Source organism: Eulemur rufifrons, chromosome 14 (assembly GCF_041146395.1).
Source record: "Eulemur rufifrons isolate Redbay chromosome 14, OSU_ERuf_1, whole genome shotgun sequence".
NCBI lineage: Eukaryota > Metazoa > Chordata > Mammalia > Primates > Lemuridae > Eulemur > Eulemur rufifrons.
In genome coordinates this window covers 15,579,381-15,607,148 of record NC_090996.1, presented here as the reverse complement: position 1 = coordinate 15,607,148, position 27,768 = coordinate 15,579,381, and the positions used below count along the sequence as shown (strand labels likewise).

The 27,768-nt window shown below is 63.7% G+C and overlaps 1 protein-coding gene across 1 annotated transcript; it reads right to left on the bottom strand.

The window, feature by feature from the left end:
• Positions 1–27,223, bottom strand: TTYH3 (tweety family member 3). The gene is made up of 14 exons (XM_069486641.1): positions 26,950–27,223; positions 11,505–11,674; positions 11,285–11,396; positions 10,898–11,118; positions 10,446–10,541; positions 9,138–9,210; positions 8,800–8,875; positions 7,168–7,223; positions 6,531–6,623; positions 5,536–5,628; positions 5,176–5,312; positions 3,078–3,251; positions 2,535–2,610; positions 1–76 (listed from the first exon to the last, which is right to left on the bottom strand). The coding sequence occupies exons 1-14, from the start codon at positions 27,070–27,072 to the stop codon at positions 2–4; spliced, it is 1,575 nt and encodes a 524-aa protein (XP_069342742.1). The 5' UTR covers positions 27,073–27,223; the 3' UTR covers position 1.
• Between the last annotated feature and the right edge of the window lie 545 nt (positions 27,224–27,768).

Sequence of the window (27,768 nt, the reverse complement as noted above, 5' to 3'; positions counted from 1 at the left end):
TCTAGTGGCCGCTGCCGCTGGAGTCGGGGCGAGGCTGGCTCGTGGCGAGGTATTTGGCTCTCATGCTGGAGGTGTACTGCAGGGAGACAGGGGGTGCTGGTCAGAGGGCGCTGGGCACGCCGGGGCCTCCTCAGCTGGGCCTGGCTCCGGGAGCCAGAGCCAACCCTGGGGGCAGAATGTGACAGCACGAGGCCTGGCTGACAAACCCCATGGGGAGGGGGCTCTGGGAGGGCCGACTGGGGCTGAGGGCGGCAGCGGCCCCCAGGGCACAGAAGCCTGCCCCGAGACCAGTCTCCTCCCCCATTAGAGGGGCACATTTGGCCCCCGATGCCCACATCGCTGGCATTTGGGCCTCGGGCCAGGCAGAGCTCTGCCACTCCCATAGCCAGAGCTCAAAGACCCTAACTGCACCCCGTGCCCAGGACACGAAGGCCACTCCTGTGCCATGCAGGGTCCTTCTGAAGCCAGGCCACAGGCCCCAGGGGCCAAGCCCACAGGAGTAGGAGGCCCCAGCCTGGGGGCACCCCAGCTTTCCCTCCCAGCTGCTCTGCCCCGTCACCCCCAGAAGCCACACAGGGCCCCTGGCTGGAGCGCGGTACAGGGATGAGCAGGCGGTGTGTGCCTGTCCCTTATTCCCAGGGGACTGAGCTGCAGGATCCTCCCAGGGCCCGGACTCGGACAGAGGCAGCTGGAGGGGCAGCCCCATGCACCCGGCTCTGTAGATGGCTGCACACCTGACCACCCTCACCACGTTGAGCAGTGCACGTGTGTGTGCGAGTGAGTGCACGGGTGTACACGTGGGTACGTGCTCAAAGAGCAACACACATGGACAAGGTGTGTACTCAGGCCCACATGCCCATGGCGGGCAAAGGCCAATGCATGTGCCAAGGGCCACCAGGGTAAGGGGCTGGGCAGGCTGGCCCACGCACCCCAAATGGGCTCCAGAACCCCAGGGGCCTCGGGCCCTTCCCCAAAGTCCTCAGATCCCAAGGGACGATGCTTCCTGGGCCCGAGAGCCCTCCTGGGACGCAGGGTGTGAGCAGCCTGCCGGGCGGCCGTGAGGAGCGGCAGGAAGGAGGAGCAGTGGCCCTAGGAGCCATGTCATTCCAGGGACATGCAGCGGGGCAGGGGCATGGGGTGGGGAAGGGCCAACACGAGGCCGCACCTCCAAGGCCGGGCTTGCCGGCCACACACCCAGGGGCCGAGCCCCGCTCTCTAACCCAAGCCCAGGAGACACAGGGACCTGGGTGGGTGGTTTCCTCACTGGGAGGTGACAAGAGGGCCTAGGACCACTTGCAGCTGGTGGCACAGTCTGGAGGGGGCTCGTGCTCCTGCTGTGAGGCCGGCGTTCAGGTCTGTGTGTGGCTGGGCTGTGCCGCCCAGAGCTGGCCCGGAGGGAGCAGGACCGATGGAGCCCAAGGCCAGCGCCGGAGGGGGGTGGCAGTGAGTGCAGGGCGGAGGCATGGAGGCGCAGGCGGGCGGCCGTGCGGGGTGGGGGACCCGGTGGGTCAGTACCTGTCACTCTGAGGGCACAGCTACCACAGCGTTCGGGCGCTGTCCATGGGCTTAAACTGCCAGCCCGCGTGGCTGCCAGAGTCCAGGGCAGCCAGATAGCGCTAGGAGGGCCCGGGGGGTGGGGTGCAGGAGAGAGAGAGAGAGGGCAGCCTCAACACCGGGGCGGGGGACCCGGTGGGAGCAGGCCGTGGGGCCGTGTGATGAGGACAAGGGTGGCTGAGTGACATGGGGGCCTGTGGCTTGGGACGGCCTCTGGTCCTCGCAGGCCCTGCTCCCGGGCACCCCAGGCCCAGTTCTGTGCTGCGGGCACAATGGTGGCGGCCACGAGGCAGTTATTTTGGAAGCAAAACAGCCTTTGGCCTCTGTCCTTGCGGCCCAGTCCCCTCCCCCCAGCCTCTCCACAAACTGCTTCTCTTTGGCACCAAAACCGCCCTACCCGCGCTTGTCTTCGTCTCGCTCCCGCAGTCAGAGGGGACCCCAGGCCCAGCCCAGCACTCTTTGGATGCCCTGGACTCTGGAGTAGCCAGAGGCCAAGGCCAGGTGGACACTCGGGAGAAGAGTCAAGGCAGAAAGAGGAAGGGGCCCGGGCCGCTGGGAGTAGGGGTGTGGAGGGAGAGGCCCCCACAGTCCAGAGACCCAGTGGGGTGGGAAGAGACAGGGGCCAGGGCCTGTGTGAGCCAGGAGAGCTCCTCCAGGGTCACACCCTGCCCACCCACTCCCCTTCCCCAGAACAAGGCCCAGAGCTGACCTGCCAGGCAGCTGGCCCACTCTGGCCCCAGAGTGCCTGAAGGCCAGCCGGGAGGAGCAGGCCAGCCCTCCTGGCCCTGTCCACTGAGACCAGGCGCCCTGCGAGAGGCCCCGACTAGAGAGAGCCCTCTTGGTCCCCAGTGCTAGATGCTCACAGCTGCCCCCAGAGCCCACACGGCCTGTGAGAGCCACACCAGACCACCAAGGCAGCGGCGCAGCAGACCCCCTCTGAGGCTGTGTCCCCCCACCCACCCTCCTGCCCCGACACTTACTGAGGGTGGTGGGGACTCGCGCCCAATGAGTGGGGTGTTCTCACAGCGGGGATTCTGGAAATTGGCATTCTGGCTCCTGAGGCAGGAGGGGAGAGAATGGCTGTGAGTGACCAGTGGCCATAGTGGTCCCAGATCCGGATTGAGAGGCCCCATCTTCGAGCCAGGCAGAGCCTGTGCCCGCCCAGCTCTGCCCAGCACCGCCTTCGGTCCTGCCTTCCACAGCTGTGGGCACAGTGTTCCCACTGGGAGCCCGGACAGCTGGGTCCACAGTAACCAAAGGCTCAGGGGGGCTCACAGGCCTGCCCTGGCCAGAGCCCACCATGTAGCCAGGGCACAGAGTCCTTGGCCGCAGCATCCTTGTGCCCTAGACACAGAAACTCCCTCTGACCACATGCCTCCCCACGGCCCCTGCCCAGGTTCCCCGGGGAGCAGGAGGCAGGGCAGGCCAGGCTGACCCCACGTAGCGAGTGTGGGTGCCTGCCCAAGGCCTCGGCTCTGCCTGGCCCCACCTAGGCTGGCCCTGGCCTGCTCCCCAGGACTCACATGTACTCGGTGACCGGGGCGTTGCTGACGGTGTGGGCCGCGGCCGGTATGCTGGTCTCGCTGCCGTAGCTGCTCCCACAGCTGTACAGGCTGGGCATGTGGACGCGGTAGAGGCTGTCGTGGGTCTGCCGCGGCCCTGGGGCGGCCTCCTCCTCCCCATCCTCATCGGGGCCTCTGCAGGGAGGGACACCCAGCCCAGGCTCAGGCCCTGGCAGGAAGGAGCCAGCCACAAGACCCGCGGTGGTCAGCTCTGGTGCAGATACCCATGGTCCCAGCCCTGGCTCGGCCACGTACACACTGCGGGACTGTAGGTAGGTCCCAGGGCTCTGTGTCCAGCCTTGTCCCCTGTGAGGTGGGGTGCTAACAGACCCGAGGATCACTTGAGTGCCAGGCCCCGTACTGCGGCCTGCACATGGCGATGCTGTCTGCTTATTAAAAGAAGGGCCCAGGGCTCCTCCTGGAGAAGCATAGAAGGCCAGTGCCTGGAGGCCATAATGCCCTCCTTTGGCTCTGCAGGACCATCAGGGACTATGTGCACCCTTGAGTGGCCTGAGCCAGCTCTCCCTGCCCTGCTATCCTCAGGCTTCCTGTCCAGTCCTCCTTGCAGGCTGCTGCAGGGCGGGGCGAAGGAGCTGTGGGCCAGGCCTCTGCTACTCCGGAGCCCTCCACGCCATGCCTGGGCCCAGAAGGGATGCTGGGCTGGGCTCATGGCGGTGAGGACAGTGGTTGCTGGTGGCTGAGTGGTGACCATCAGTCAAGCCTACAGCAGGGCCAGTAGTGGCTTACCTAGTGCTCACCCGACCCTCAAGGTGTGTCCTCTTACAACTCCCTTTTCATAGTTAGGGAAATTGAGGCCCAGGGTGGTTAAGAGACTTGCCCACAGTCACACAATAAGCAAGGGTAGAATCAGGATATGAACCTAGCCATGTGGTTTCAGGGGTGTGTTTATAGCTACTCCTGTCTGCCATCTTTATCACCACTGCCACCGTCACCACCACTGCCATCATCATTATCACCTTCACCACCATCATCATCATTACCATCACCACCATCATGATCATCACCATCACAACACCATATCATCACCACCGTCACCATCATCATTCTCACCAGCACCATCACATCACTGCCACCGTCATCATCACCACCATCACCATCATCACTACCATCATCACCACCATCACCATCATCATTCTCACCAGCACCATCATCATCGTCGCCATCACCATCATCACCACCATCATCATCATCACCATCAGTGCCACCATCACCACCAACAACACACACCGTCATCACCATGACCATCATCATCATCATCCCCACCTTTACCACTAGCATCATCATCGCCACCACCACCACCATCACCATCGCTGCCACCACCACCATCACCATGACCATCTCTTTGTCACCACCACAATCACTGTCACCACCACAACCACCACAACCACCACAATGGAGATAACAGAATAGAAATCCAGACAAAAGAAGAAATCTGAGCTTAGCTACTTGCCATCCAACCTGGGCCACAAAGAAGCTGCCACAGCCCAAACTGGAGGGAGGATGGAGTCTGAAAGATGAGCCATGGGCGCCCCAGCAAGGGAAGGAGCCTGGCACTCCCAGACACCACTCAACCCAGTACTGAGTGGGGAGACTGAGGCAGGGGCCACCAGGACCCCCACTTCAAAGATAAGCACACAGCAGCTCCTGGGGAGCTGGCTCCTATCCTGGTCACCTGGAGACCATGGCCACCTGGACTGCCGCCTGTGGAAGCTGAGTCTGCACAGCTGCCTTCCCACCCACAGCTCTGCACCCGGGGGTGGGGGATGCCTGCCTGGGAGGGGCAGAGTCCTCCCTGCCTGCCCTGGACTTGCATGACCCAGGCCAGGAGCTCCTCTGGGCTCAGTTTCCTTCTGTGAAATGGGGATGCTCACCTGGGAGCTGGTGGTCTCAGAGATGCTACAGAGGCCTAGAGTGCTAGGAGGGGAGGAGGCATTTGTCCCTCACCTCTGGGGACTGGGTCATGGGTGTTCAGAAGGGCACGCCCCTGAAAGTCCTGCATGCTGTGCGGCCTAGCTCCAGCACCGTCTGAGCCCCTCACCTCTTCTGCTGCCAGGTGTGCGGAACGCTGCAGACGATGGAGCTGAACATGAGGGCAGTGACGAAGGAGAAGAGGGCCAGGTAGATGAGGCCCTCGACGCCGTCGTAGCAGAAGCCGGTCAGCGCCTGCACGTAGTCCTGAGGCCGGGTAGGGACGAGATGGCAAGACCCAGAGACAGGAGAAGTGGGGACAGGCAGTGTGAGGCCCTTGGCCCAGCCCTGGTGTCCTGGACCACCCATCCCGCCGAGACTGAGCTGAGGACCCACTGTCTGTCCCTGAGTCCCCATCCTCCTGAGTGCCTGCGCGCCTGCTCCCTGCCCCCAGGTCACAATGCCTCTGCCCCGGGCAGTGGGCTCTCACCAGATGCAGGCTGCGGCAGTCCACCAGGGCGGTGAGGTGCTGCAGGTTCACCTCCGTGCCATTCAGCACCTCCTGGACACGGAGCAGGGGGTCCTGGGGCACAGGCACCAGGCGAGGTCAGCACCTCATTTGGAAGGGGGCCCCATGCCAGCCACGCCCCCTCGAGAGCCACCTCCTCCACCCCGGTCTCCTTCTATCCAACAACCTGCCTTTGAGACCACCCTCAATCCTGGGGTCTTGGGGCAAGCCCTGAGGACCCTGGCCATTCGGAAATGGAGACCTCAGCGTGTGCCCTGGACTCACGGGGCCTGCCGAGGACATGAGGACCCACAGATGGCTGTCCAGTGTGGCCACCACCACGTGAAGACAGACCTCCCTTTATTGTAAGAGAAACAGCAAACCACCCACACATCTACTGGCGTGGGACCTGTTCTGGCTTCAAAACTCATATTTTAAAGGATAGTTAAAGACAAGAGAAAATTCTTACGATGCATTAAGTGACAAAACAGCACACAAAACTCTGTGCAGAGTGAGCCTCATCCTGTAGTGTGTTTGTGCTTGCCTCCTGCCTCAGCCTCCCAAGTAGCTGGGACTACAGGCGCACACCACCCCTGGCTAATTTTTTAAACATTTTTTGTAGAGATGGGGTCTTGCTATGTTGTCCAGGCTGGTCTCAAACTCCTGGGCTCAAGTGATCCTCCTGTCTTGGCCTCCCAAAGTGCTGGGATTACATGCACGAGCCCCCATGCCCGGCCAACAAAATTATTTTTAAAAACCTACCCCAAACCCCAGGGAGGAGTGAGGAGGGAGGGAAGGAAGGTAGAAAGGGTGGGGAGAAAACCGGAACCACCCCCAGACCTAATACCAGGTCCCCGTCTGGCCAGCCCACTGCCTTTCCCAAATTTGCCCTGAGCTGTGTTTGTACCCCAAATTTCTTTCATGCGGAGAAAAGAGGGTCCCTGCCCGCACCTCCCCTCCCCCTTGCAGGCCCTCACCTTGGTGGCCGGGTGCTCTTGGGAGACACTCCTCAGGAGCTCGACCACGATGTCCTGCATCTCCACCAGTGCCTTGTGGCTGCCCGACAGCTTCTGCTCCAGGGAGAGGTGGCTGATGGCAGTGGGGGCGGGGGCCGGCCTGCCTCCCCCTCCCTCCCTCCCTCCCCAGGCCCCCCGACCCCCCAGGCCTTGCGGGCAGGCCAATAGGGCGGTGGTAACTTGAACCAGGCACCACTCTGGGGAGCAAAGCCCAGCACCGAGGGGGCCCAGCAGGCACAGAGAAGTGACAGGCAGGGGGGCCAGGGCTTGGCCAGCTGCTGCTGCAGACCCACAGACTCTCTGGTAGGCCACCTGAACAGACTGCCGCTCTGCAGATGTCCCCGGGGCCCCTCTCACACACACCACAGGCAGCCCCAGGAGTCCCAAGGATGGGGGTGTGTTAACCAGGTCACCCCAAAAGGCTTGCGCCCAGGGCACAGGGTAGTAACCCCAGCGCAGCCCCCATCCAGCTACCTCCCACAGCAGCCGGAGTCCTGCAGGCTGCAGGGCCTCTCCCACACAGAAACGGGGTGCTTCAGACTCTCCCCGCATACTCTGGCCCCCGCCCCTGGCCCCCTAGGGCCAGCTGCACTCTCACCTGCTGGAAGGGGTTGGCAGCACGGGGCGAGCAGGCCAGGTAGTATTGCAGGATATCTGCAGAGAGAAGGCGCAGCAGCTGAGCCCAGACCATTAGCGTGTGACTGCATGCGTGTGCGCGTGTTATCTGCATGCATGCATGTCGCACGTGTGTCTGCGTTCATCTGCACCTGCCCCTGCACCCAGGGCTGGGCTCTGGGCTCCCATCCAGCCTCAACGAGCCTGGGGTCCCCACACACCTGCCCCTTGCTTGGGTTCCACCTTCTGAACTCTCTACAAGTTTAGTTCTTCCAATTATATAAGGATGTTAAAGAAAAAAAACAAGGTTTTAAAAGTTGAAAACCTAATAAAAGTTTTCAGAAACATAAAGCACCGGTCTTCACTTTAGCCACCTGTCAAATGGAGCCAATACAGCTGCTGGCCTTGTGGCCTTCTGTGCCGGGCTCTCTGGCCTGCAGGCTGGAGCCCACACTCACACGTGTGCACTTGAGCACCTGTGTGTGTGTGTGTGTGTGTGTGTGTGCGCGCGCGCTCACTCAAGTACAGTGGGGGCTGTTGTGCTTGCCAAGGTCCCACGAGCCCAAGCAGTGGGGACCCGGAGAGCCCAGGCTGCTGGCACCAGGGCCGAGGGCAGGGTGGGGCCAGCGGTCACCAGCCCTGCCAGCCCCAGCAGCGCGGGCCCACTCCTCCCACCCTCACCCCCAGGGTAAGGTGAGGGGCTCCTCAGGCTTCGGTGGAACTGGTTCCTTCCACAAAATGAGCTATAAAACCAGCCCACAAGCTAATCCCGTGGCTTTGGTGGACAAAGGGTGACAGGACGGTCCTGACAGGGATGGGCTTTTCCAGGCGATTCGGTGCCCCGCAGGGACAGCCCCTCTGTTTTCTGTTAGGGAACGCATAATACTCCCATAACGGGGCCCCACAAGCTTAGCAGTGCCCAGCCTGACTGCACCCCGACTCCCAGAGTCCCACATCCTGCCTCTCTGATGTCCACCCTGAGTCGCAAACCTGGCCAAACCTTCTGCCCCGCCTCCGGCCTGCTCCCCCAGCCCCCAACATGACTCATGGCCCTGCTGCAAGGAGCCACCCAGACCAGGGCCCTTGCACCCTGCTCACCAGGAAGTCAAAGCACAGCCCTGTGCACCTTCCGCCCGAGTGTTCGGCCCCTGCTGTCTCCACTCTCTCCTGCCTGAGGAGTCCCCCTCGCCACCCTGGTGACCCCAGCAACCCGGAGAAGCTTTCAAAGGGAACTCCGATCGTGGGTCCCATCTCTCCTCCGCTTCCCTCCCTCCAATAGCCTGCCCAAATAAAGCCCAGGGTCACCACCGTGACCCAGCCCTGTGGCCTCCCCAAGCTCCTTGCCCCACTGGTCCACTTCCTGCCTCGCAAACTCATCACGTTTCTGCCTCAGCACAAGATGCCTTTGCACAAGATGCAGCCTTCTCTGGCTTAACTTTGACGCCACCTGTTTGGCAGGCCTCCCCTGACCAGACCACTTGGTCCCCCGCCCCTGTCATTGGCCCCTGTGCCCCATCCCCCCAGAGCCTCCCGCAACCTGTCTCCCTGAGAGCGTGGCATCTCTGCCTCAGCCGCCTTGCCCTCCCACTTCCCCCTGACCCCGCTGCAGACTCACCCCCACTCAGCACTGAGTGTTCCTCTACCATCTTGCTCACGTAGGTGTTGGGGTCCACACAGAAGTCGCTGGAGCCCTGGGGTAGGTGCAGGCAGGAAGGGGGTGACCAAGCTGGCCTCAAAGGGAAGCTGCCCCCACCCCGGGACCGCCCCCAGGGTCTCCTTTTGGCTCAGGAAGGTGGAGTGTGGACCTGGGGGCAGGGACGTGCTTGAGTGCATGGTAGGTTCCCACTGCTCTCGGGACCCAGTGACCTCGGGGAGATGGGGAGGGAAAAGGAACGTGGCTGCCCTGTGCCCAAGCCCAGCAGATGGGGCTCACTGGTCCCCTCCTCCACTCACCACAGACACGGCCAGCTCCAAGCCCAGTGCGCCCCAGCTGATGACCAGGGCCAGGACGCCCAGCAGACAGACCCTTGGGGCAAAGACAGGCGGTCAGCAGCCCCCAGGCTGGGGGTTGGGCATGTGTGGCCTGCAGGCTGCAGGCCAGAAGGCAGGTGCCAGGGCACATCTGGGGGTCCAGTCCCCACTGGGGCTGTGGTTCCTCCCATGGCCTGGCCTCAGCCAGAGGTGCTTAAAGCCCAGGGCCCAGACAGATGCCCCTCCCTGGCTGGGCGGGCTGGCCTGGGGCCCGGAGAGCTCAGAGCTGGGGGCAGGGAGGGTGGGGAAGGCCAGGTGGCATCCCAGCCCCTCCGCAGGCGCTTCTCCTTAGCAGATAACAGTGGCCACTTTCACTCTGGGCCCCGCAGCCTGCTGTCCACAGAGTGGCCCAAGGGGGCTAACCTCGGCCTGGGCTCACCTACCTCCCTTGGCCCCTACGGTCCAGACACACAGGCCTTCTGCAGCTCTGTGTACACTGGCATCAAACACCCTTCCTCAAGTGTCCAAGTGCTCCCTGCTCCCTCAGGCCTCTGCTCAGCGCCCCTTCTCCCAGGTCTCCTCGGGGCAGAGCGAGCACACTGCAGTCCCTGCCGGTCTGCACTCCCTCCTGCTGCCTCCCGCCCCGGCTCCGTGTTGCTCCAGGACGCTCTCGATTTTAGCACATGGCACGTTTCACTCATTCATCTTCTGCTAGCCTGTGAGTGCTATGAGGGTGGGGGCCGGACTGTTGTCCTCTGATCTCTCTCAGGCCTGGCCTAGGGAGGAGCCAGGACATGGCTGTGCAATTGTGCAGTGGGGACAGCGACCCTTTGCACAAGCAGTCACCTGTCTTCCAGACAGGGAGATCGAGGCTCAGCACTCATTAACCACCTGGCCAAGGTTACCAGCCTAGTAAGTGGCAGAGCCCAGGCTGGAACCCAGGCTGCCTCAAGAGCCAAGGACAGGGCGAGGCAGAGAAAGGAGGCCCCAGCCTGATCTGGTGTCCCCAATTGCTTGGGGACCTGGGCAGGCTGCTTCAGGCCTCTGGACTACAAGTACCCCAGGTGTAGACTCCTGCCGGAAGAGGGGCACAGCAGGAAACCAAGCCCAGGGTGAGCGCAAGTGTGCCCAGGACACTGGCCACAGGTGCACAAGCCAGCAAGGGTCTCATGCAGGTCCCACTGCAGACCCTGTGGCTGGGATCCACAGATTGGGGGTAGGTGCTATGCGTGCCTCACCCGGTCCTTCCGCCGCGGGCCCACAGGTGGCCGACTCCCCACCCGGACTCACCCGACCAGGATGCCCTTGGAGCTCCGGATGAGGCCGACTAGCACCAGGAGGCAGATGATGACATCAAGCAGCAGAAGGCCCAAGTAGCCCAGCCACCTGCGGGCAACCGTGGGTGTAGGCCAGGGACCAGTGGACACAGGCCGGGGAGAGGGGCACGAGGGGGTAGGGGGGCAAGGAGGCACCAGCATAGGCCAGGCAGAGCAGGGGCAAAAAGCCTAGCACCAAGAAGGGGCCCCACAGGCAGCTCTGGCACATGGGGACAATGTTGGTTCTTGAAAAAGTCCACTTGGGGGACTCCTGTCACTGCCTGTGAGCTCCAGTGGCCCTGGCTGCCCCCACCTGCAGAACCTCAAGTATTAGGTGCTGAGAACAAAACTAGCTCAGGGAAGGCTATGCTTAACCCAGGCGCATTCGGTTTGGTGGGGCGGGCAGGAAAGCGAGTGCAGTCGCACCTGTACCAGTCATAGAGATCCACCTGCTCCGCCAGCACCTCCAGCGACACCACAGGGTTCCTCCAAAAGGGGATGGCGGCTGTGTAGCCCAGCAGCGTCTCCAACAGGCCCTGCAGCCGCTGCACGGCCCGCAGGGGCTCCGGCTGCCCCTCCAGCTGCCGCTCCAGGCTCTGCAGGCTGGGCTCTGCCGTGCGGTTCAGGGCTGCTTCGGTGTCCCATACCTGCGCCAGGGCCGGCGGGCGTGAGGCCAGGCACGGGCGCCCCAGTCCCCGTGGGCGCGGGATCCTCCTGCACAGCCCACACCCGCAGCGGCCCTGCCCGCCCGCACATTCGCAGGGCTCGGGAGCAGGAGGAGAGCTCCCCAGAACCCAACTCCTGGCCACTCACGCGGTCCTGGACGCCGGCCACCGTGCGGTTGGCGTGGCGGAGCGAGTAGGTGGCTCGATGGACGCCATCGCTGGTCTCCCCGTTGCCGTAGAAGCCCACAGCAATGCCCGCGCTGCGGGGGCAGGGCCGGGTGAGGGCAGGGCCGGTCCGTCCCTCGGCCCCGCCCATCCCTACCGCGAGCCCCGCCCTCCCGCCCCCGGCCCCGCCCCACCGTGCTCACCTGCACACCAGCGTGGCGATGATGACGCACCAGGCCGTGCAGCAGCAGTCTGCGTCCAGGTGCTCCTCACTCTTGCGCCGCCGGCAGCACAGCCAGAAGGAGTAGAAGAGCAGGAAGAGGAGGTCCAGGGCGAGGCAGGCCAGGGCGGTGGCTCCCAGCAGCAGCAGCGCCTGCAGGCGGGTGAGAAGCGGTGCTGGAGGGTTGGACCCCGCCCTCCACCCCCAGAAAACTGTAACAGCGAACTCCGCGCCCGTCCCCGACCTAGGGCCTGGCACACACTCGCATTTAATTTTGCCCACAGCCCTAGGAGGTGGGCCCTGTCTTTGACTTACAGGTGAGGTATGGAGGCTCCCAACACCTAAGTGACACTCCTGTGCTCACCCAGACTTGAACACCACACCTGGGACCTCAGACTCGTCATCCTCAACTCTGCAGGACATCAAGATAGAGCCCCAAGCCCCACTAGGAGGGGCCAGGTGGGCCCACTCAAGGCCTCCATGCCTCTGTCAAGGCCATGGGGTCCCCTCCCAGGCCTAGCGCCCCCCTCCCCATGGGAGCCTGTCACCTCCTGGGCCCCTGAGTGTAGGGCAGGGGCTCAGGATATGTTTGAACAAGGGTGCCTGACCAGGCCCTGAGAAGAGGCAGTGGGTGGTGGGCAGCCAGGGGTTAAGGGTGACAGAGGGACCCAGCAGGCTGGCGGGGCCAGCACCCTTGCTGACTGGTCATGTGGCTGAGGAGGTCCCTTGATCTCCTGCACCTGTTTTCTCTTTCGTAGAAAGGGCTGGTGCTGCCTCCCCTGGAGAGGTGACATCCTGGTCACCCCGCCAGGGCCGGGCTGTGAGCATCACCTCCCATCCTCATCACCAGGAAGGACCCTGCCCTTCCAGGCCCAGAGAGCTCCTACCTCGGTCCTGGGAGGGAGCCCCCTCCCCAGGGCTAGTGCTGAGTATTAGGGGCTGAGCTCCCCTTGCTACCATGAGCATAGGAGAGGTGAGCAGTGCGGTGACCCCATCACAAGTTCGGTCTGGGGCTGTGTGAGGGAGGGACCCCCCCAATGCGGAGTGGGGAGAGGTCGCTGCCTGGTGGAGTCACACTGACGAGAAGGTGGCCCCGCCTCACATAGCCGTGGTAGCAGTCCTGGGGACACCACCCGCACAGGCTACAGATGGGCACTCCCGGCCACACAGAGCTCCTTAGCCAGGCTGGGGCCTGGCTCCTAGAACGGCCTTTTGGTGCTGCACCCCCAGGCCTCCGGACAGAAAAGACAACATAGAACTCGGACACCAGGGCCCTCCTATCCAAGGCCGGCGCCCCCCACAGGAAGTGGTTTACTTGATGCAGCAGTAACATTTCCTGAGCACCCGCTGGGGGGAAGGGAGGGTGCTGGCTGCAGCCCAGAGCTGTCAGGCGCCAGCCCCTCCTCCCTGGACACCACCCTCCTCCCTGTGCCGGCCACTGCTCTCGCCCCCACTGCATGATGAAGAAATTGGGCTTCAGGCTGGGCACAGTGGCTCACACCTGTAATCCCAGCACTCTGGGAGGCCGAGGTGGGAGGGCTGCTTGAGCCCAGCCTGAGTTAAGATCGAGACTCTGTCTCTATTAAAAATAGAAAAAATTAGCTGGGTGTGGTGGCATGCACCTATAGTCCCAGCTACTGGGGAAGCTGAGGCAGGAGGATCTCCTGAACCCAGAAGTCTGAGGTTGCAGTGAGTTTTGATGAGGCCACTGCACTCTAGCCAGGGTGACAGAGTGAGATGGTCTCAAAAAAAAAAAAAGAAAAAGAAAAAAAGGAACCGGGCTTCAGAGAAGCTACAGAGAAAGGACCCGGGCCTCACAACCCTATACTCCTGGGTTCCAACGTGCCCACACTTGCTGGCCATGTGGCCTTGCCCACGGCACAATCCTTCCGGAAGCTCTGCACACTTCCTGTGCCAGGGTGGGGTAGACACTGGGCTGCGCCTCATCAAGGGGGCCAAGTACTATAAGAGGCTGAAGGGCCTAACTGGGGAAAGTGCCCACAGGAGTGGACATTGGAGTGGATGTCAACATGGTAGCCATCAGTGTTGTGGGGTGGCCATGAGGCACCCCATAGCTGCCCTCGCTGGAGCTGCTGCAGAGAAACCCCCTCACTTCCTGCATCTCAACGCTTCAGCAACGTAGCCCTCCCTGGCGCTGAGGGAGGGAGCCGCAGAGGCAGAACATCCCCTGCCTGGTCCCCCTTGGGAAGAAAGGCTCCGCCACGGAGGGCACTGGGACCAGGATCCCAGGATTGGCAGGCCCAGCGCCCAGCAGGCCATCTCCCAGGAGACAGTTGCCAGGCAGCAAGCAGGAGGATGGCACTCCCTGCCCTCCCAGAAGCTGGCTGATGCCCACACCAGAGGTGGCCTCTCCACCTTCCACCTGGCCAGAGAGGTGCTGACTAGGGCCCATGCTGGTGCTTTGGGGGCTGATGTGCTATCTGGAGGCTGGGCCTCTGCCCCCGTCCAGGGCACAGTATGGGGGGACCCTTGAGGGACAGGCCAGGGCTCCACCATAAGGCTTCGGTCACAGGCTGCAGCTCTTGTCCGGCCAACATCCCTGGCCCTGTGTCTGCCCAGCAACAAGCAAACAGGGCACCGGGGTGGGCAGCTTCCCTTTCGTACAGCCCAGGTGCAGACGCCCACCGCCCCTGCACGGCAGGAGAGGTCTGCCAGGGCCCTGGCGCGTCACAGACAGGCCTCCGAGGCCCCAGGGCCCTCACCTGAGATCACACAGGGAGGCAGACAGGCCAGGCTGCAGTGGGGGCCCCTGGGGAGGAATCAAGCACCCGCCAAGACTCAGAGGCCCGTCCCATGGTGGGGGCCACCCCTGCCCGGTCCTGTAGTCTGGCAGCACCCCCCACCCCGCCAGCACCAGGCTCTGCACACAGCCATCCTCAGTAAACGTCAGGGTGCCTGGAACAGCAACGTCCTGGGTCTGCCCTCACCTGCATGGGGCTGGGCGTGGCCAGGAGGTGCTGACCCCACCCCTGGTCACCGCAGGCCCCGCCAGTCTCTTCTTTACAGGTCAGAGGCTAGGGGCACACCTGCAGGGCAGCTGACCACTCCTCCGGGGACCACTGCTCTAAAGGACCTGGGCCCACGACATCTGCACTTCCATAGCCAGGGCTACCCTGGGGCTCCCCACGATTGGGGGGCCATGTCAGCCAGCCCACCGCAGCCCTGCCTGGCCCCTCTGGTGAGCCCTCCTGGCCTGGCTGGAGTCAGCCCCGCCTTGCTCACCATCGGACCAGCCCCAGGAGAGCCTGTTTGGGCTGCATCCCTCACCTAGAGCTCACATCCTCGCAGGGAAGTCCCTCCTGGGGCTGAGGAAGCTGGGGCCTGGGGGACATGAGGTGTTGATCCCAGGCATGCACAGGCAGAACTTAAGCAGGCGCCAAGCCTTGGCTCTGGCAGCCTGGCGTGTCCACCGGTGATGGGGTGATCATCGGGACACATCAAAGAGCCTGCAGGCTGGGATCACCTCCTCGTGGGCGCCAGGACCACCCACTCCCCTCTGCCAGATGAGATAAACACTACCGGCCAAACAGGATCTGGGGCGTGGCAAGCCCATCTCTCCCACCCCTTGGCCGCAGCGCCTCGTGCAGAGGGCTGACATCCGGCAGGAGGTGCCCACAGCTGGTGGCAGACACTGCCAGGCACCAGTCGAGGTGCTGGGCGCCAAGCACATGCAGAGACCTGGCAGACAATGGAGTCCCCTGCCCTCAGAGCCACCTGCACATCGTCATAAGAAAACTGTGGGGCCTGCTGGAAGGTGGGAGGTGCTAGGAGAAAACAGAAGGTGGCCCAGGCTGGGAGCACCAGGGGGTCGGAGATTTTAAACAGCGCCAGGTCGGCCTCCTGCTCCATATCCACATCCAAGAAGGGCCAGCGCTAGGGCCCGAGGGTGCCGAGCACCAAGAGTGGTCAGCAAGGCACTAGGGCAGCCCCTGCTGGCCACCCTGGGAGGGCTGGAGGGGCTGTGCTCCCCATCCATCCCACGTGGCTGTCGTGTTTTTTTTAACCATGAGCATGAACTATCTCCTTATTAAAACAAAAACAGGAACTTGTCGGAGCTGTCTCAGCGGGCATGGGAGGCCCTAGACGCTGCCGTGCAGGGGCCTGAGCCCCAGCTTCACCACCTGTGGGTTTCCCGTCTCTGGTCAGGCCCTGCCACCCTCTGGGCCTCGTTCTTTCTCTGTGAAATGGTTGTGACCATTTCCCACCCCCCGAACCCCCCCCCCGACCCAGGGCTGTCACCTGAGAGAAGGGCCTGGCACCTGCAAGGGAGGTGACAGGAAACCAGAGTCTGGGCCCTGCTCAGTTTGTGATGACTGTGGACAGTCTTGCTGGCACCCCGCCCCCAGGGGCCACCAGAGGCCAACATGTGCCTGCTGGGGGACAGAGCCATGGGGAGTGAGGGGCTGTGGACAGGACCCCCATAGCCACCCCCAAAACTCAGGCCTGAGAAAGGCAGCTTGGTTTACTGGTGAACCAGAGCCTTGAGGCCCAAAGGCTGCTCCACCCGGTTCTAGAATGTGACCTTGAGGTCCGTGCTTCAGTTATAAAATGTATAAAATGGAGACAATGACATTGCCTTGTTACAATGAGGATGAAATGAGCCGATGTGTGTAGAGGCTGGGAACAGCGCCTGGGGGGGGCCAAGACCCTGGGTCTGGCCTGGGGACACCTACAGATGCCATGGGCTACTCCTGTTCAGTTGGGGCAGGGCGAGGGCAGGACCAGCACCCACGAAACCCCAGGCCAGGTGATGAGGGTGAGAACATGTCCTGGGGCTCCGGGGCGGGTGTCACCTAGGGACTCAAGAGTTACTCCAGCCCCAGGGCAGTGACAGGCAGAGCTCCAGGTGCCGGCACACCCATCCCCTGACTCAGGGAAGCAGGTGTCCCGCATCCCCTGTCCTTTCTCCTCCTCCCCTCTTCTCACCCAGTGCCAGGAAGCGCTTTGGGCCCCCATGTCCACCCTCTGTGTCCCGGGGTCTGCCTGCACCTCATGGGTGGCCACGCCAAGTTCATCCACAGAGCAGGGAAAGCCACCCTGCCTCTCTGTGCCCACCTTCCAGGTCACCTCTCAAGACTGCTGCGTGGAGCTCACACACAGAAGGGGCTGAGAAACATGGGGCTCCCCTTCCCCCTAAACTCCAAGAGGCTGGGCAGCTTTCTCTCTGGCAGGCGTGTTCCTCCCCAGAGGGGCCAGCTGTAAACTGGCTGGCTGCTGGGGCCAGAGGGCAGCCTCACTCGGTTCCCCCAGAGAGAGGACAAGGACGGCACCCTCCCAATCTACACCAAGGGGAGGCCAGCAGGACACCAGGGTCCTAGCCAACCACTGAGAACATGCAGGGCTTGTCCCTGTCTGGGGCACAAGGCCAGGCATCGGGGTGCCCAGCAAACGGGGCCCCTGCTTCCCTCTGCCCAGAGGCCCGGGCACCTATCACACCACGCCCGAGCCCGGCTGTCTGCATGGAGAGCACTGTTGCCAGTGCGACCTCTGCCCCCACCGCCGGAGGCCAGATTTCTAGGGGATGGCCTCCTGCCAGGGTGCCAATGGCATTCCCATGGCCCAGCCACTTCTTTCCATGCGGCTGACGGCCCCTCCTCTCCTCCCGGGCCCATTCAGAAAGAGAATGGGAAATGTCTGATCAGCATCTGCGCTCTGACCAAATGGAATTTTCCGTCTGCGGTGGAAGTGATGTAAGGGCTCGGTCAGGCGAGGTGAGCAGCCAGCTGGGCCGGCAGGGCGCAGGCACAGAGGGGCCCGGCCGACCCCTGCCTGCAGCCTGGGTCACCCCTCTCCACTTGGCCCACTCAGCCTTCCCAAGGTCACTGCAGCCCCCAAAGCAGGGGCCCCTCCCTGTCCTGCGCCAGACTCTCTTCTGGGGCCCTAAGACCCTGAAAACCGCCACCCACTCTGGAAACCCCCAGCGAGCCAGAGAGCTGGGGTCTGAGGCCTCAGCCCATCCCAATCAGACCAGGCGGTTCTGAGGTTGTCAGGCTTGTCGGGGACCCAAACCCCAGGGCTCAGCCTGCCAGGGCACAGGGGCAGCGGCAGGTGAGGAGGATGCAGGACTGGGCTGGGCACGGTGCTTTCTGGCCTCTAGACCCGAGCACATGTTGTCCCTGGGCCTGGAACCTTCTCCCTGTCAGGGAACCTCACTGTCCCCCAATACTCGGCACAGGCCACCTTCTCTAGGATGTCTCCAGAAGTCACAGACCAGAGCCCAAATCATATTCTGTGTGTCTTTCATGTAGAGCAAAGACTCTCAACCCCGTCCCGGCCACCTGCACAGGTGTGGGGCCCCAAGCCAGCCCTGCTCTGAGAGGGGAGGGCCCATGTGCCACCAAGTCCTTAGGAAAAGCCTGGGTGGCAGGGGGTTCCATTCCACGGACAGGACCCACAGCGCGGGGACAGGGTGTGTGTGAGCCTGCACCCTGACGCCTACCACGGCCCCTGCTCATGCGCCACTTGTCTCTAGGCCCAGCCTGGACGTGGCAGTCCTCAGCCACGCAGGCACGTGCACCCACGTGTGCAACGCCAGGCTTAGCACCAGCACAGGCCACACAGAAATGCCCCAGGCCACCATGGGGGGAGAGCCACACATGCCTGCAGGACAGGGCGCATCATCTGCCCTGCATAGGTGGCACCAGCTGGGCATCCTCACAGTTCCTGGAGTACCTTGGTGGCAGCACCTGAGCACGCCAACCTGCCACACCAAACCACAGCCAGCTGGCCTGCTGAATCGCTGAACACATGCCTCTAAGATACACACACACACACACACACACACGCGCACACACCCGGGGAGAGCAGCTGCCCTGGCAACTACCTGCAAGCTGCCCAGTCCACTCAACCCTCTGCGGGCAGCACAGCCCGTGGCCAAGCTAGGGAGCCCCTGGCCCACTGCGGGGTCCTCGAAGGGGCTTTGATGGGAAGCCTACAGAGGCCCCCAACCCTAGCCACAGCAGGCACCATCCTGCCACCCTGCTGTCACCAGCCACAGTTGCTGCCTTCTTGGCTGGGCTATTGGTGAGGGCCGGCCAGGCGCCTAGTGCTCAGCAGGGGAGAGAAGGGAGACATGGGGACCTGCAGTACTGCTAGGCTCACAGAGGCCAGGGACTGGCCCGAAATCACACAACTGGAGGACTCACCACACAGGGAGGGACCAGCAAGGGCCCCTGTGCCTCAGTGCACAGCTCGGCAGGGGCACACAACAGTGGCAGGAGGAGGCCCCGAAACCCTGAGGGAAGGTGGTGGCCAGTAGGCCTGGCCACATCAGCTCAGCCCTGCCTGCGCCTGTTGCCAGCCCAGCCTCAGGTGAGAGGCAGCTAGGGCAGCTCCAGGGGAGTCCAAGCCAAGTCCACCAAGGGACCTGGACCTCGCCAGAATGCGCCTTTGTGTGCACAGGTGCAGTAGGGTGATGGTCACACTTGCCCACCAGAGTGGGGCTTGAGTCACTGCAGAGAGTCACATCTACCTCCCCAGAGTGGGGACTGAGTGTCCACAGAGAGGGCCGCTGGCCCCTATTGACTCCAGGGCGATTCTGGAACAGGAGCATGTGTGTTCATCTTACTCGGCCCAGGCCTGGGGTGTGGCCAGGGGCCCAGGCATGGACACGGCACTCCAGGACTGCATGGTGGGGGTTACAAGTCTGGGAAATTCAGACGCTGTGGGTGCCAGGAAGAGGAACTTGGTCACACTGACAAACTGCCATCACGGGTTCAGTAAAGGCCAGTCAAGCATCGTGCTAGTTGGGCAGTGCACTCTTGGTGGAGGACAGCGTGAGCAAAGGCCGCCTATGTTTCCTATGTGCCCAAGGTCCACTGGCAGCTGAGACCAGGCTTGGTCGGGCCGACAGCAGAGTGGAGGCTCTTGGCGGACAGGCTGGGGGCAGGCAGGGCAGATGGGAGAGGGAAGAGGCGTGGCCCCCCGCCCCACCCTCACCCTGCAACTGCCAAGTCCCTCCACCTGAGGAAGAGGTAAGGTTTGGGGGTGTCTGAGAAGCTGCCAGGCTCCCACACCCCAAGGCAGGCTGGCGGCTCTGGCCGGAAGCACCAGGAGGGCCGAGTCTTCACTGGGGGTGCCAGGGTCGGCTCAGCGTGTGCCAGCTGTTGCCACCACTCCCCATCTGGTGTTCCCCTCTGAGAAGGGGCTCCCACCACACAGCACCCCACTTCTGCTAGGGCCAGCCTGGGCCGGAGCACCTCCTTTGCCTGGTGGGTCCCCAGACCCCCTGGGGTGGGGCTGGCACCGGCGGTACAGATCCAGGGCCTGAGGCTGGCAGGGGGGCCCCATCTCACACAGAGCGGGGCTCCCGCGTCACAGGCCTCAGCCCTGGCCCTGGCCCTGGCCAGGCTGGCGGGTTCGAGGCCCCAACTGGCCACGTGGCCTGCAGCCCCCATCCTACAACATACGGGCCCAGGCTCCCAGCGATGCTGCCCAAAATGAAAAACAGATTTTCCTCTGCGCTGGGCTTGGGTTTCACGAATTCCATGACGGTGAGCTCCTGCCATGCCTGGAGAAAGCGCAGCCAGCTGTGGCCATGAGGGAGCCAGGGGGAGGGGCCCAACTGCCTGTCCCGGCCCCAGCCCCAGGTCCAGGCAACCAGGCTGTATGGGGACCCACCCCTGAGGCCCCACACGCCCTCGGGATACACTCCCTGCCACCTCGCTCTCCAGGAACCGCCTGGAAGGAGGCCCAGTGAGGCAGCACTCCTCCGGCTGAGACCTCAGAGAAAGGCTCGCAGCCTCCCCATGGCTGCAGCCGGCCCCAGCTGTCCTGCTGCCCACGCCTCGCCCTCCCCCGAATGTGGGAACAGACACCAAAGAACTCGGCAGGAGGCACGGCCTTGCTCAGCAAGCATGTCTATTTTGGTCCCCGCACTCCGACACGTCTTCCAGCGTGAACACCCAGAAAATCCCCTGCTCTTCTCCAAGCCTGCCTGCGTGCACCCCACAACCAGCCACCCTGGCGACAAAGCCGCAGGCCTCAGACCCAGCCCGGCTACCCACCAGACTGAAGCCCTGTCCCCAGGCTCAGCCCCCACCAGGGAGAGGCAGCCAAGAGGACACGGCCCAACCCTGGACTTGGGGTCAGAGCTGGAGTGCCCCTCTCTCAGCCCAGAGTGCACATGGCCAGAGCCGGCAGGACTCCCTCCCCAGAGGTAGAACTGGCCACTCAGGCTTTTGCACAGTCCGGCCTCCTCCCACGGCCGTGGCCGACGCTGGGCCTAGCCCTGCCACAGTGGGTGCTGCCCCCATGGGGACTCAGGCCTCAGCCGGCCTCCTCTCGGGGGGAGAGGGACACGCCAACTGAGGGCTGAGAGCAGCCCATGTGTTGCAGGACTGCATATGTGTGCAGATACTGGAGTGTGCCCATCTGGGGACACGCTGGCTGCCCTCTGGCTGCCCACCCACCTGGCCCACCTGCAAGCTCTGGCCAGTACCCTGGGGGCACACGCCAGCACCCCACGCCTTTCCCCGGCTTCAGACAAGAACACAGCAGCCTGTGGCCAGCTGGCATCAAGTGTAGGGCCGTCCTGCGCCTGGCATTGGGCTGGAGGTCCGGCCTTGGCCACGGCCCTGTGCAGCCTTCACGGCCCTGAGCAGACCAGACCACCACGGGCACCCAGGCAAGCAGCACCCCCAATTCTAGAGGGGCAGGGGCAGGCCCCTTCTGGGGACCTTAGTTCAGGGACATCTCTGGAAAGTGGCCCTGGTGACACAGTGCCGTGTGCTCCCCCCAGGCCTCCCCATGCTGAGCTGCAGCCGTGGTGGATTTGTGGCCCTGCCCCGCACTCCGACCATGAGAACCCTGGGGGCTGCGTGCAGGCCCAGCATAGGGCCGGGGAGGGCTCCCTGCAGACCTGGGGGGCAGGCCCGGGAACAGCGGCCCTCTCAGGATCCCGCCACACCAGCACCTTCGGTCACACACCCAGTTCCTCAGTGGACGCATAAGGCACTTCCCCTGCCCTTGACCTCAGTCCCCCCAATTCAGCGCCCCTGCTCTAGCTGAGGCCTCACAGAACTGACCGGCGGAGGGCTACGGTCCAGACACCCCGAGCCTCCCAGGCAGGGACCCTCCACCCCAGGCTCGAAACTACGCTTGAAATGTCCGCAGGGAGGCAAGGAGCCCTAGCCCCCGCTTTCCAGAGCCCCATGCCAGCTGGCCTCAGTTGCTGCTTGTGCTGGGGTGACAGTGTCCACCTCCCAGGGCCACTGGTTGGCTCCCCAACAAAAAGTGCTTTAGAAGCAAACAGCACAGCCTCTTGGGCAGAGCAGCGATGGCCTAGGGGCCTGACTGCAGACCCCTCTGTTCCTCCAGAACATGACCGAGAGCCCCGGCCAGCAGCCAGAACAGCTGACGTCCCCTCCCTGCTTGTCCCCTAGCGCCATGAGGATTCCAGGAAGAGGGGCCCTGGAGTCCAGGGGCATCTGCGGGGCAGATACAGACCGAGTGGCCCCGGCACCGCTGCAGCCAGGGAGGGGCAGCCGGTGCCCTGAGGAAGAATCGCCTCCCAGCACCCACACCCCCCGGAAAAGTCTTGAAGACCTCCCTTCTTGGGGACTTCCTGAAGGTCCAGACTGCACTGTAAGGAAACAAGCAGAGACCCAGAGAGACTCCCAGGGACAGAGCTGCCACAGCAGCCCCAGAATCACAAAAGCCAGGAGCCAGCAAAATGCCCAAAATGGGACTCCAGGCAGTAGGCCGGGCTGCGGGTGGTGAGACACCTGCCCCAGGGTTATGGACCTGGTGGTTCCAGCCAACAGCGTCACACTCCCCTGGCCAGAAGGCAGGCATGACGAAGCTCGGCCACTCAGATTCTCCCCGGGACCAGACACCAGCCCAGAGGGGAACGTCCGAATCAACGGGCCCAGCAGGGGCTTCCTCACCCACCCTCCATTGCAGGGTCCCTGCTCCCTGCACCCCCGAGCCTAGCTCATCAGCTCCTGTCCACACAGGGCTTTCTCTAGAAGCTTCCATCCAGTTCCCTAGGGGTGCTCTATGTCTGGTACAGTCTATCACTTGCAATATCAGAATCCCGACCTGCGCCATGGGATGCTGGACAAGCCTCTGGACCCAAGGGCCATGGACACTGCCCAACGCTACACATGATGTTTCGAAAGCAGGCGGCAACAAGGCTACATACGGTGCCACTCTAGCTTTAAGTGACACCCACCCTACAAATACATGTGCTGGGACAAAACCAGCTGGATGGACCTTTCATCTCATGTTCTTCCCTTTCTCCCAAATGTTCCATGGAGGTGGGGAGGAGGCTAACAGGCCGTCCATCCCTACCCAGAGGAACAGTCGCTCTGCCGCCAGCCTGAGACTGGGCATGCAGCTGACTTTGCGGGAGTCACAGCATTGAACCGAGGTGCTGCGGTCTTAAGAGCCCGGGCACCAAGCTCTGCTAGGAGACCATCGGCCCTAAGGGCCACACACCCTGAGTTCAAATCCCCTGAGTGGCCGCTGGGCCTGGCCGCCAGACACAGCTCACCCCTCCTGGGGCAGCACAGGCCCCGTGCATGAGCACACCCGCGGGACACTCCCGGATGCTCCCTTCTTTGGGGCTGAGGGTGCCTCCCTGAGCCTCAGGCTTCTCTTTGCCTCAGGGCCTCTGCATGTGCTGTTCCCACTTCCTGCTTCCCAGAGCCCTCTTCCCCAGGGTCTCTGCATGGCTACCTCAGTCTCTCATCAGGGTTTCGCCCAAAACACCGGAACACTCAGGGCTCCAATGGGAAATGGCCCCACGTGCCAGGCGAGCCTGAGGCAAGTGCTACCACCTACCCTGGAAGGCTGGCAGGCCAGCGAGCCCACTGTGCGCTGGAGTCCAGGCTGGCACCTGGGGGAGGCAGGCAAGTCCCAGCCCTCTGGGCGTTGGCAGCCTCCATAGCAGGCCAGGTAATACCTCCTCCAGGAAGCCTTCCCTGACCACTGGCCACAACTGTTCTCTTGCATCAGCGGCAGAAGCTGCCGGCCCCTGGGCTGGTGGAGACAACAGACCAGAGTGAGGGGCTGGGGGCAGAGACCAGAAACTCAGTCCCTGCCTGAGGACACAGGGTCATGCAGGTTGTGAAGAGCTGACAAGAGCTGGGTGGGCAGACCCACTAAATGAAGCCACCCAAGCTCACAAGGGAGGAAGTGCCAGAGCTGGGACCCAGGCCCGGGACACTCCAGCCAAAGAGAAGGCTCTGCTAGCTAACCCTCAGGACTCCCTACCCACGGCCAGAGGACAGACTGGCCCGGCTATGCCAGGTCCCCAGGCATCTGGGCCCAGCCCTGCCAGCTCCTGTAGGGCCACCAGGAGTCTGATGCCTCCTCTGAGCCTCCCATCTCTCCCCTGTAAGACGAGAGCCTCACGCGTGTGAGACCCTGGCAGCCCCAGCGAGGCAGCGCAGGGAGCTCTGGGCGTGCTGGTGATGGCCCAGCCCCGGGGAGCCCAGCCAGCAGCCCCTCGAGACAGGCACGAGAGTGGAGCAGCACAGAGCAGACCCCAGAAGCCCTTCCACAGATGCCACCAGCCCCTACAGGACCCACACCCGCAGACTTCCTGTGCTCCATCCATGCAGCAAATGCCACAGGCCCCACCATGGGCCATGCTCTCCCTGGGAGCCCTTCTCTCCCAGGATGGGGGCCTCGGGAGGAAGGTGGCCTGAGACCCTCAGTCCCAAGAGAAATCTTAAACCTGTGGGCTACAGAATCCCAACTCTCTCTGGAAAAGACTGCTGAAGCCCTCGGCATAGGGCCAGCTGGGGCTCGGGGGCCCAAGTTCCAGCCTCCACCACGGCTAATTCCACAGTCACACCCCCCTGCAGTGGAGCATCCCTGTGGGGCAGGGGCAGGGGCCTGAGCAGGACGGAGGCTCCGCCACGTACTCACTCTGTGATCTCAGCCCATCCCCTGCTCGGAGCCTGTTTGCTCATCTATACAATGGAAGCAACAGTCCCCACCTCCCAGGGCTGTGTGACAGACAGCCCCATATAGGCTCTGAAACAGGGCTCCCAACAGTGGACTACGGGGACAGGAAATAGCAAAGGACAAAGGCTGGTCCCCATGCTACAGCCCCCAACTCCTGGTGCCAGGCCCCTCCTTTCCCGCAGAAAGCCCACAAGGCAGAAGCCTCCTCCTTGGCAGGGCACAGTCAGTGGGGGACAGCTGGGGACAGATCACAGACTGCCTTGGGTCAGGATGGATGAGGGGTCCATGCCCCTCAGTGGGACCAGGGCAGCCAGCCCCACAGCTGGTGACACCTCATCAAGGGAGGCAGGAAGGACCCTCACGTGAGGCGCCCCCCTAGGAGGCGAGCTCCTGGCCCTCCACCCCCAGGCAACACTGCAAAGAAGGCACACCCGGCCCAGATTTTAGGATGAGGTGATGAAGGCTCAGAGAGGTCAAGCACTTGCCCAAAAGCCCCAGCACCCAGAAGGCTAGGGCAGGATGCACGTCCAGGTCTGCTTGCTCCGGCCCTTTGCCAGCGGCGGAGGCGGCGGGGGATGGAGACAGGCTGGTTTCCATATCGTGAATTATTCAGTGGCTAATTCTGCTCCTCGGAGAGGAGGCAGGAGAGTGAGTCAGAGCCCTCCCACAGCGGAGCAGGGAGCAGCGGAGGGGGCAGAACAGCACTCCCAGAGGCCAGACCCCAACCAGGGCCTCCCAGGGCCAGAGGGGCCTGCTGGAGGAGGCCAGGCTGAGCGAGGGGCCTGGCCACCACCCCAGGCTCCCATGAGCTAGCTGTAGGCTTCACCCCCTCACTCACTCCCTACCACGCATCCCAGAATCCAGGCACCTTGGAGGGCCGGCAGCAAGTCCAACTGTGGCAGTCAGCATGGGCAGGTGGCAGGCGCAGGCCAGCAGGTAACAGCCACCCTGGGGGCCCCAGGGCTGCCCTGGAGCTTCAGAACTGACAAATGGGCCAAATCCTCAGGGCAGAGAACTTTCCCAAGTAAGGCACACCCTCCTTGCAGCTTAAACAGGTCCTCCAGGGACGAGCGTGACAAAGCCATCACACATCGAAGTTCCTAGGGAGCACAGAGAAGTGTGTGTTGCCCCCACACTGAACGGCCCCCCGCCCAGCGCTGGGCTTCTAGAATGTGGGCATGAGATTTTATACAAATCCCAGTCTCCCTCCTCACTGCTATCTCTGGGCGTGCCTGGGCAAATCCCTCGCCCCCTTCTTATCTGTTTAGAAACGCTGGCAACAGGGCTGGGGCACCTGGGGGCAGGTGAGCACAGAGGCTGGGAGCAGTGAGCTCCCCTGCGGAGCCAGCTGCACGACAGCCCCCTGCTGCTCTACTTCCGGTTCTCCTCCTCTGGATAAGGGAGGCCGCAGACAACGCGGTTCCGATTAGGTGAGGTGCTACACAGTCCATGGGGTACTGGGTCCCCAAGCCACTTTGATAGGCAAAGCCCTTCCCACCCCACCCTGGGCTCTGCCATGCTCTATCTGGAGAAAAACCCAGAGGTGTTGCGGGTGACCAGGCACCCAGGTCACGGGGCTTCTGGAATCCGGATCCCTAGGCAGGAAGGAAATGCCCACAGCCTGGTCCCCTGCCCTGCACTCAAATGACACTGGCTCAGGGAAGGGGGTGGCGCTGGGGCTTGGCATGGTGCCAGGCCTTGGGCTCCACTGGGAGAGGGCTGCGAAGGGCCCCCGCCGCCCCCAGCTCTGCCTGGGCTCAGCTGCTTGCCGCCTCCCAGGCCGAGGCCCACTGTACATCCCTGCGGCCGGGCCTCCCTCCCTGGCCTCCCTCCCACAGGGGCTCCTGGCAGCCTGGTCTCCCACAGCCGCGCCTGGCACTTTGTGTACATCCCACAACCTGACCGCCCAGCATGGGGTCATTACCGGCCACAGAGGGCTGGCACTGCTTCACCTACGAAGAGCCTGGCAATGGGATTCCCAGCTGGGGTGAGGGGGCCAGGAATCCCCTCCCGCCTGCACCCAGTGCTTAGGCTTCCATCCCTTCGGCCTCTGAGCCCTGGGTCCTCGCAGGAGGCTCTGCCGGGAAAGCACCAGGCCGCCCCCAGTGAGGGAGGGGGCCGCGGTAGGAACAGACAACTGGCAGGGGGGATCCGCGGAGGGGAGGGAGACGGCTCCACGTAACCCTAGAAACGGGCCTGAGTGACACCAGAGGAGAAGGCTGGAATCTGGAGGGGGCCGTGGACCCGCGATGGGGGTTGGAGGGTGTTTGAATCCTTGAGGAGGAGGCCATGACCCTCGAGGAGGGGGCCCATGACCAGGGAGACCCTCGAGAAGAACGCGGGCCCGACCTACGAGGGGGAGGCGGCCGTGCCCCGCTATGGGGGTGGGGGTGGAGAGTCCTCAGACCCTCGGGGAGGGGCCGTGACCCCGGGAGGGGAGAGGCCGTGACCCGGGGCCTCTGACCCCGCGACCCAGAGGGGCCCCACGGCACCTGCTGGTAGTCGGTGTCCTCGGGCCGGAACTGGCTGCTGGTGGCCTCCCACTGCAGGTCGAAGTGGGGCAGCCGGTGCAGGAGGCTCACCCACCAGGGCGCCGCGTAGCTGACCCCGGCCATGGCGGGCCCCGCCGCCTCCGGCTCCCTCGCTGGCCCGGCCACGGGGTTCAGGGACCCGCCGACCCCGGCCCGGCCGCCCGCATCGTCCGCGCGCTCCTGGGCCCGGCCCGGCCCGGCTCGGCCCGGCTCGGCCCGGCTCGGCTGCGCTCGGATTCGCTCGGCCGCTCGCGCCCGCCGCCTCTTTGTTCGCCGCCGCCGCCGCCGCCCCCTCGGCGCCCCCGCCCGCCCGCCCGCCACAGGCCCCGCCCCCGAGCCGCCATTGGCCCTCGGGCCGCGTGCCCCGCCCACGCATGGCCCGCCCTCCGCCCCGCCTCCGAGCGGTCATTGGCCCGCCTCCCGCCGGCTGCGTCCTTTGGCGTGCCGCCTCCCGCCCGCCCCTGTGCTTCCATTGGTCCTTCTCCCACTGGCCCCTTCTCTGCGCTCGCTTGTCCTTCCATTGCCCAGTGGCCCCGCCCTTCACGACCCCCACCCGCTGGCCCCGCCTCTGCACCACCATTGGCCCGCCGGCTGAGGCTCCAACCACTCCCTCGCGCGAGCCGAGGGGCGCTCAGCCCCGAACACAGGAGGACCCCGAGCCGGGCCTCACGGGCTGGTCCCCCACGTGGGCGCGGAGTGGAACCCTGGCTGCGGGTGGGGCTGTTCTGCATTCCACGCCTTGGCTCGTTGACTCGACCTTTGCACGTTTATTGCACGTTT

Excerpts from the sequence above, each read along its gene's own strand:
- TTYH3 (XM_069486641.1), bottom strand. The coding sequence starts at position 27,072 with ATGGCCGGGGTCAGCTACGCGGCGCCCTGGTGGGTGAGCCTCCTGCAC. Across the intron at positions 11,119-11,284 it reads TGGCCGGCGTCCAGGACCGC|GTATGGGACACCGAAGCAGC; the intron begins GTGAGTGGCCAG and ends GCCCTGGCGCAG. Across the intron at positions 5,313-5,535 it reads ACTGCCGCAGCCTGCATCTG|GACTACGTGCAGGCGCTGAC; the intron begins GTGAGAGCCCAC and ends ACCCGGCCTCAG.